Genomic DNA, 10019 nt, shown 5'->3' on the forward strand with positions numbered 1-10019 from the left:
TCTCTGTTGAGTCTTTGTGAACAGATCAGAGTGACATGAGAGAAATTTATTTCAAAAGTTTCCACTGGACCCCAAAGTAAGTAAAGGAAGTAATGATCATAAACATAATCAAGCAATAATTCAACAGTTTTAGGGCCTCAAGTTTTTTCATTGCTTAAACAACAATAACACTGGAACTTTATTTATTTTTATTTCTTAAAGATTTGGATTTTATTGGGGGCCAGTCTAATGTTTAAATAGAACAAACTACATATTATGTAGTTTGTTCTATTTTCTGAATTGACAGGATTTCTCTTCCTTTCTGTTGTTTATTTACTTCCTTTACAGAGAAGAAAATATTGTTTTAATACAAGAAAACCTGCACAAAAAGTAGTTCATGTCTCTCAGTCAGTCCAGTGTGTGATGTCTCGTGAACTCAGTAAGATCGATGGGAGTTTGTGGCAGAAATTATCTGATAGATTAAACATTGTGAATAATTCTCAAACTGCTTTGACGCTGTGTTGATGAGAGTCAATCTAAGTTTCATAGTCTTTTAAAATCAATAAAATGATGAATTCTCTGCTGGTTTTTATCTACAGAAAGCTTTTCATACAGTAGATCATATCAGTCATTCAGGAAACTAGAGAGATATGGAATAAGATGTGTTGCCTATTCCTGGTTGGAAAATGGACAACTGTGTTGTTTATACTGTCTGAGTGTAACAATCTAAACCCCAAATTATTCTACCATACATTTGTAAACACACTAGAGAAACTAAAGGCAAGCAGTGACTGGAAATATTGCACCACTAAAATTACTGCCATTGTGTGCAGTTAACTTGCAATATCATCTCTCATGTGGTCATTTCAATGATAGGATGAATGAATTCATAACTTGGTAAACAAACAGACACATTTACTACATTTCATGAACACCAAACGTTCTATGAAGAGAGCAAATTTGTAGCTAAAACATGATCAAGGGAGTAATGTACCAAGCAGGGCCAGATCTACAGTGGTGGCATGTGCCACCCAAAATTAATAATAATAATGGATTGGATTTATATAGCGCTTTTCAAGGCACCCAAAGCGCTTTACAATGCCATTATTCACTCACGCTCACATTCATACACTGGTGGAGGCAAGCTACAGCTGTAGCCACAGCTGCCCTGGGGCAGACTGACAGAGGCGAGGCTGCCATATCGCGCCATCGGCCCCTCTGGCCAACACCAGTAGGCGGCAGGGTAAAGTGTCTTGCCCAAGGACACAACGACCAGGACAGAGAGGTCGGGGATCGAACCGGCGATCTTCCGGTTACAGGTGCGCTTCCCAACCCCCTGAGCCACAGTCGTAATTTCTTTCCACCCTTGGTGCCTCGCCACTTTTGCATGTGATTATGTGTTTATTTAAATACGCTAGCATTAACCCTTTAAAGCCGGTCGGAGCGGGCACGCTCTGTTTTGCGTAACTATTTTTAAATCCCGGTGTTCTGAGAAACTTAATTTTACCCATCAGAGTATGTGTGTAGCTGTTATTAACAAAGGTAGGATGATTTACCACTGAATTTTAGCTATTAAAGTATGCTTCTAGGTCAACGGGTAGGATGGTTTGCTAGGTAGGATGGATTCCCAGAACACCGGTAGCACTGCAACCACGTCAGCTAGCCGATGCCAACGTTCACATTTTGGACAGAGAGGACAGATGGTTTGAAAGAGGAGTGAAAGAAGCCATTTACGTCCACTGTGAGCGACCATCTTTGAACAGAGGCGGTGGTTTACGACACCAACTGTCTGCCATCTATAATCCAGTTTTGAGATCCCTTCCCAGACGCCTTAACGCCCACTCACATTCTGGGCCATCTGAGCTCAGGAAATCACATGATAGGGTGGGGCCAGGTTTAACAATGAGCTCACCCGAAACCCTGGCTGATTAGGTCCCATCAGCTTGTCCTAGGTCACAGTTTCCTTCCACATATAGCTTTGCAAAAACTGCACAAAAACGTAATATTGCAGAAACACGCTTTGCCGATCCGATCAGCTGTTCGTAACACTTCCTAGTTCCCATGAGCGCGAACATGTCGCCATGACCTGCCCGAAACCGGAAGTGACGTCATTTTGCAGAACTTTTTTTTTTTTTTTTTCATGCCCATTAACCTTATAACTCCTGTCGTGTGTGTGTGTGTACAGAGAGACAGCCAGGTTCATAATGGATATAAGGAAGTTTTTTTCAAAAACAGGAGCCACATTCAGGTAAAAGTGTAAGATCAAATGATCCGTCAATAAAGGATAATGTTGGATCAGTGTTTCAATATTTTATATCTTTTATTAGATGTACATGTGGTTTGGTTATTTGCCTTTTGCTTGAAAGTACACTGAGAGAGGACTTTTCATTAGTGATTTTAATAGTATTTTTTCATATTAATGTAATTTTTTTCATCTAATTGAATACAATCTATTTGTGTATGATTGTCAGTCCAATGAGGGAGAGAGGAAAGAGGGGAACGTGAGGAGAAAGTACAAGGTCAGGAAGAACCAGGTAAGAAAACAGACAGGGAACAGTGACAGGCAAAACAGAAACTGTTAAACTGACAAAGAGAAAAAACTTGATTTTACTCACACAATCAGGAAGTTGTGTTGTCCCTATATTAAAGCTGCTATACAGAATCTGCAAAACAAACTGGGTTGAAACATTTTTGACCCTCTTTAACAACATTCCAACATAACATTATCATTGATTGGGGAGATTAAAATTCATGATATATTTTTTACGTGGTTCAGCCACAACTCTACTAAAACCTCAGCCAGTAATAGGTAGGCCAACTTTTGGACTGTCCAGTTGTCTGTATGACTGCCGCAGTACCTACATCACATTTGCGCAGAAAATGCCAAACAGAGCCCTGGTGGAGTGAGGAGCTGTAAAGAGAAGCAGATGCTCTGTTTATATTCTAAAACTGTTTTAAGCTAGCTTGTTTCAAAGATTCTGTACTGCAGCTTTAAATGTTTTCCAAAAGCACACATACACTTACCTTATCAGTGTTTCTCAAACTTTTTACAGTGTGTACCACCTGAGAAAATGTCAAGCTCTCCCAAGCACCACCATGAAACTCATAAATCTTACAACACAAAATTAATATTATTAAATTAGTCAAATTAGTATGGCAAAGTTCCCTCCATTTTTACATTTTTTAATTAATATCTTGTAATAATGTATTTGTAATAACCTATTCTGTTTTGTTAGTATTTTCTATGTATCTGTATTATATTATACATACTCATTAAAAGTGAATCTCTGTCCAAAAAATGCACTCAGTTTACTTTTTACTCACCATGAGCATCATTCATTATTCTCCCCCAGTAATTAAGGTTAGATATGTATTTTTTTATTCCAATCCATTCTTCTTTTGCAGCATTTAAATAAACTTTATCAGATTTGATGGTTTTGTTACAGACTTTTCAAAATGTGGGGATTAAATTGTGTTAAAATGTACAGTGACAAAAACAGTGATGTCATGTTTTGTGACGAGGACCCAGGCATAGAGAGACTTGATGAATTTAATAATCTTATGATTTAATAAAGAAATCTGCAGACTTGCACAGAGATGGTAAAATTATGCTAACTGCAGTTCGTACAGGATAAACAGTGTAAGTGTGGTCATTTTCTTTACTGTTTGGCTCATGAAGAAGTAAAGGTGGTCTATGACATTTAAATGACAGCAGATTAAAGTATTTACTGAAAAATGCTTTTAAAATCACTCAGCAACATTTTAAAATTTCATACATAAAACTATTGTTTACTATTACCTTTGTGGGTTTAAATGAGTTAAACACAAAGTGTAAAGAAATAAATATTGACGATTACTGTCGAATAGCCGAGAGACAGAGTGAGTGAGCTCTATCGACTTATATCAGCAAGAGAGAGAGAGAGAGAGCGCCCCTGGTTTCAAGAGGGAAAGTAAAAGTAAAAGAGGCCGAAATGTTCAGCTTTGACTCCGGACTGTTCTCTTCTTCTACTTTAAACATAATGTCGTTTAAAACAACAACAACACACTGAGGATCTCTCTGTTAGGTCGGCCCTCATTGGCTATTTCTAAAACACCCGTTAAAACTCTTTTTTTCCCCTTAGCTTTATTTATTTGTTTATTATTAATATTGTTGTTGTTGTTGTTGTTGTCGAATGACTGTGGGGTTGTTGGGGGATCTGTGTACCACTTGTGTTTTTATAAAGTTATTTTTTGAATTACTTGAAAATAAAACCTAAAACACAGCTGAAAACCTGCGTGGTTATACCGGTAAACACAACAGTGTTTGCTCACTATAGTTTATTATTGAACTTTTGTTTCTGCCTTGCACTGAGTTACTAAGCAACGGAAACAGCCTCATAAACAGAAAACAGCAGAGTCACAGCTTATCTTGAACAGCCTCCACATTTGTTTGCAGGTTTTCCCCAAAACGTGTTGATGATAGAAATTGATAGTGAGTGAAGATTCATCTAGTTTCCTTGGTTTCACCCACAATGCTGGATCTAACACCCAGTTTAACAGATCCAGGTCAGAACAGCCTCAATGTGCAAAATCTGAAGCACCAAAAGACTCAAAGTTTCAAATAGTTTGCTTTTCTAACGGGCTGTTTTGTCACATTTTAGGCTTAAAGAATGAAACTTGGGGAATGTTTTCTCCTGTTAAGGCCTACACAGGTAAAAGTGAATAAAAAGGAGAAATGGAACAAGAGTCTGATCATCCCCTGAAGCAGCGCCCCTCTGCTGTTACAGGTCGTAAGTGTGGAAGTGAAAGTCAGGCTGGGAGTTTTTTGCAGCTGTGGGCTGTTTTGAGGCGCAGAGCTAAAAATCAAAAGTGGGGATGTGGGGGTCTTCCCACCTGGGTTGAAACCAAATGAGCAGAGAAAGGGGGATGTCGACCAGAAGGGAGGGAATCACCCTCATTCCCAAAGTGTGATGCCATCACATGACTGAATGTGACTGTCCCAGATCACTCAGGATGAACTAATGTGTTTTTTATGGCTCCCAGTAAATATTCTCTGCTTTTGTGAGCACATGATATAAGAGTGAATGTGCCATAATAAGACCTGCAGGTCTGAAGCTAATGATTAACTTCATTATCATAGAAATAAAATGTACTCGCTGAAACATACATGTAGGTCATATGTTGTTTGTGATCTTTCATGAATATTCACACGTTTGTTTTGTTCAAAGTGTTTACAATCTCTCTGTGAACTTCCACAAACAGGAATTAGAGCAAAGTTTAAACATTAAAATCACGTCATTACACACGTTACATTTCTCACCCAGTTATAAGCTCGACTTCAGTAAAACGTCTCATCAGCTCAGTCACAAATGAATACTTTTAACACGACATCAACACACTGCCTCTCTTTATGATTACAACATACAGCACATTGTTGTCTATCGTTCTTGCAAAAGTGGGCTCACTGTTAATGGCCTTGTGAATGTCGCTGTTCACAGATCATTTCTTCTGCCTCTAAGTTTGTTATACTTTTCAGATATGTGCCAACATCTGAAGAAGAGCTTTGAATGGCCTTTATGAATAATTATAACTTGATTTATAGAGAACCCAGAGTTAGAAAGTGCTTCACAGTTCAAATTAAAGCCTCACATTGAAGATTAATGTGTTAAGAACATACAGACACAAACAGTCACATGATCAGTCACATGATCAGTCACTGACAGACTATTAACCTATAAAATGAGTTTTCAGCAGTGCTGTTAAACAAAGCAGTGAAATGAGAGTGAGTGTGATGAAGAGCTGAAGAAGAAACAGACAGCAGACACAGTGATGACAAACTGTTACTGATTTATTTGATTTCATCATCATGTTCACCAAATACTGATGTTATTCAAGAACAACAACAGTAAACTCTGTCGATCATTTTAATATCTAACTAAGAAAAAACTCAAATTTTTGATGATTTGATTAAATCATCATAGAGAACGTCATCAAATGCAAACAGGAAACAACACATGACAACAATAAATAAATAATTATGAATAGGACGAGGTTTTAGTTGTAAAAACAAGAAAACACACAAATTGTAACAAAATGTCAAGAAGAGGCTGAAAATCAAAGAATCCAAGAAACTCTTTCAGGTCAGTATTTAAATATTTTTATTCTCGTGTTGAAGTTTAAGCTTGTTTCATCACACACTCATCTGTCTGTGAGCGAAACACTGACTTTGACTTAAAGGCAGCGAAAGCACAAAGTCACAAATCGGACTATGACGTTAAAGTCTGAACATCGACTCCCAACCAGCAGGAAGTTTCACAGTAAATGTAATAAATTAGTTGTAGTTTAAAAATCTGGAGTATAAATCAGCTTCTTTCTGTTTATAAAGTGCAGCAGTTACTTAAAGTGTTCAGCTTATAGTTCAGTTTCTCTGAGACATTAAAGTTAACAGACAACTAACAAACAATGTTTGCATAAACCAAGAGCGCTTATTGTGAGCTCCATAAATCCTGTTCCTGGTACTTCACAGTCTACTGGTGATTTTCCAACAGTTTTAATTTTCATTTTAATTTGTCCATCAGAGACACTTTGAGGTGTCACTGAAAGATTTAAGTGCACCTTAACCAGTGAGGTAAAGACTAAATAATATTCATTAAACACGCTGACAGTGAGGCAGAGGAGTGTTTCTTCTCCAGGCTGAACTTCACAGTTTTGTACTGAAGGAGGAAATCCATCAGTTTCACTGCTTGATGTTTCCAAGCAGATCCTCCAGAGTCTGACAGCAGCCAAGAAATATTTCCTGTTTACATCCTCTGATCTTCCACTCTGGGTTTCCTTGTTCTACACTTTCTTTGTTTGAAAATGAGCTCGATAAATAAGCTGGACGAGGCTCGAGTCTCCAGCTGGGGTCAAAGTTCAAATCAGGCTCACATCCTTTTGTAGGTGTGACCTTATGATGATCTCAGTGCAGCTAGCTCCGAGGGTCACCCTGTGGATGCTGGTTTGAATCCCCAATGTGACTGAAGATCCAGCACAGATAAATCTCTGCTGCTCTCAGCTCCATTAACACCAACGCTCCTTTGAGCAAGGCAGCTAGACTGGTAGTGGTTGTTTTTGTGTCTCATCGTCTGGATGCTTCTGTTGAAAGAAGGAGAATAATGAGTCAGTCTGACGACACAAGAAGCAACAACATGTTTGTGTTTATTTGTTTGTTTCTTTCTTACTTACAGTTCGATTCTGATGATGGCAGCAAAAATATACAATAAGACCAGCAACAGCTACAGCCGATATAAAAGCGATGAGAAGAACCACAGTGACACTGGATCGACCTGCTGAAGTAGAAAAGACAAGAAGGTCACCACAAATACACAAAACCCCAAACAGGGATGATGCAGAGAAGAGTTGGACTGTTTTCTCACCATTTGTTGGAGTCGTGTCCTGAGGATCTGGAGTTTGCAGCGGCGTCTCTGTCGTTGAGGTTTTAGCAAAGTTTGAATCTAAAAGACAAAACAGTCAAAAATCTCTTATTAGGCTGAAAGTTTGTATCAGGGGACAAAACAACTTTGAGTTTGGAACCACAAACATCACCAAAACAAATCTTCTCACCGACTACAAGTTCAACAACAGCAGCTTTCACTCTGCTCCTCAGCTTGGGGATGAAGCATCTGTATCTGCCGTTGTCTTCCTCTGACACGTTCAGGATCTTCAGTGAAATGTTCCCGTGTTTCATGTCGTCCATGAACAGCTCCGTCCTCCTGAAGTACGAGGCCATCTTCATGTCGGGGACCTCCTTCCTGTCCCTGTACAGGTGAACGTACTCCACTCGGCTCAGCCGGTCCGACGGGTCGGGCTTCAGGTCGGGTTTGGACCACTCCACCGTCAGACCCTGGACATCGAACGTGGGCGCCAGGTGGCACGGCAGGATGACATCATCACCCGGAGCAGCGACGATTGGAAGATCTGAACCAATCACCAGAACCTCACCTGGAAACAGACAGAAAATTAAACCTCCTGAACTCCCACAGACCCCTGTCGAGTTACTACAAAGTGTCAGACATGTGCTGTTGTTGTCAGTGATGGTTGTTTGTTGTTCTGTTACAGACTGACTGACCCTCGTGTGCACCGTCTGTGGCCCTGAAATTCTAACATTGATTATATTAAACTTTATCAAGCAATAACTGATTGATCATCCTGATGCTCATCCAAGTTCTAAAAAACAACACAAGTATTTATTCATAACAATATTTCATGTGACTCATCCTAAGAAAGTTTTACACTCGAAGTAAACAAGCTGATTTAAGTCAATCACACAGTCTGCTTGGTGGTTTCACTCATTCATGTTGCCCTTCTAATGATTTACTTGTTAAGACTGACTGTTTAACCTCGCTGCGAGTTCAGAACTAATAACCAACTAATTTCATGTTTATTTTCAATTTTAAACTACAAGTCAAGAGTAAACTACAAAACACGCACAAACACCTGATTGGACGAAAGAGCCACGTGGGCAGTCAGACGTAATTCCTGAGTCATGACAGCAGATTATCAAACTAACACGTTTTTTTCTAAAAGCGAGGCGGGTTTGTGTTGTCAGCAGCAGCCTGTGTGCGGGCAGAGTCTGCGTCACTCCGGATCAATAAACAGTCTTTTAGTTTCGGCTCACCGGACGTTGTATTTGTAACTCTGCTCTTTCTCCCCTCTGACAAACACACGGCTCTAATAAGCACGTCACACGTTAGACCTGCTCGGTGAATCATCTCAATCATGTCTGTTATAAACAAACCTCTAAACTGAGAGCAACAGCGTCACACAGTCAGAACCTGCCTGACAATCTTCTCATTTTAAGGTGACTCACTGACAACTGTCACCACTGTTAGTGACGAACAACACAGCACAGCTGATAATAGTCAATTCAGCTTTTTCACATCCGCCAGTTTTTGATTAAAATTCACTGTAATCTGCACTAACATGCAGCTGGAAACATCTGTTTACCTTGTACGGGAGTCCAGACGGACAAAGCCGAGCACAGGAGAAAAGTCCAGAGTGAGAAAAAGGAAAAGTCCTTAAAGTAGAAGTTGTTCAGAGACATGATCGATGATTAAAAATTCCGTTTTCTGACTGAAGAAAGTTTTTTTTCTGGAAAGCTGCAGTCCGATCAGTCCCTGCCTGCTTCGCTCTGAATGAATGACCTGCGAAGCTGACTCGCTCTTTATTTAAGAGCTGAGTTAACTCCACCCAGATCACGTGGTTGGGTTTACCCTCAGCCCCAGAGTGTTTGAAGTCCCAAGGCGTGATGACGTAATGGGAACTCCCACTCTGACGCTTGCGTGCCTGTCATGCTTTAACACATCACCTAAATAACTTTGTATTTAGATAATTTCTATAGAAACTCTGAGTCTCAGTTTGTAACTAATTGTGCTCGGTCTCACTTTCTGTTCAGTACTGAAGACTCAGAGATGTTATAATGTGTCTCACTGATAAAAATAAAAACAAGTCAACCTGTCGGGTGAAGTAAGCGACTCTGAACCTTTATAATAGAGAAACATGAAAGTCATATTAACGCAACAAAAACATGCTGTGTCATTAATGACTCAGCAGTATGTGGCACAGCATCCAGAGACTAACTGTATATTTATAACTGTTTAATCAATCCAATAATCTATTAGATACAGAAGGTAACATTGGTCATTTATCTGTGAGATCAAACCTGCAGCAAAGATTCAACACTGTTTAAAATGTTGTGATGGTGTAACATCCTCCACCTGCCAGTATAAATGCTCACACATGTCAGTACAGAGAACAATGGAAGCTCTGCTGGTTAAACTGATGCTGGCAGCACTGCACTCCTCCTTATATGCTATTAGTCAATACAGATATTTTATTTGTTTACACCACGTACAGCTATCACATCATTGCTAATAATAACCATAATCAGAGTCACAATAATACATCTGTATTTATAAATAACATACCAAAGAAGAGTAATAATATACACATTATGGATCAAGCATGTTTTAAATACCTTATTTATGTTTAACAGTGTGGCATTAATATATGTAAAATGAAAT

General features: G+C 39.2%; 1 protein-coding gene across 3 annotated transcripts; it reads right to left on the reverse strand.

Annotated features, from left to right (window-relative positions):
* Nucleotides 1-5788: 5788 nt before the first annotated feature.
* LOC116334978 (CD276 antigen-like) lies at nt 5789-9894 on the reverse strand. Of its 3 annotated transcripts, none has more exons than XM_039610512.1 (5): nt 8944-9894; nt 7561-7938; nt 7374-7451; nt 7183-7283; nt 5789-7092 (listed from the first exon to the last, which is right to left on the reverse strand). In XM_039610512.1, exons 1-5 carry the CDS (start codon nt 9038-9040, stop codon nt 7048-7050), a joined length of 699 nt encoding a protein of 232 aa, XP_039466446.1. In that variant the 5' UTR covers nt 9041-9894; the 3' UTR covers nt 5789-7047. The 3 variants fall into 3 exon arrangements, with proteins under 3 accessions (XP_039466446.1, XP_039466445.1, XP_039466444.1); XM_039610511.1 differs by having other exon boundaries at nt 5789-7089; nt 7183-7286; XM_039610510.1 differs by having other exon boundaries at nt 7183-7286; nt 8944-9703.
* Nucleotides 9895-10019: the final 125 nt, after the last annotated feature.

The sequence above is a fragment of the Oreochromis aureus genome, linkage group 3, assembly GCF_013358895.1.
Source record: "Oreochromis aureus strain Israel breed Guangdong linkage group 3, ZZ_aureus, whole genome shotgun sequence".
In the NCBI taxonomy this organism is placed as follows: Eukaryota; Metazoa; Chordata; class Actinopteri; order Cichliformes; family Cichlidae; genus Oreochromis; species Oreochromis aureus.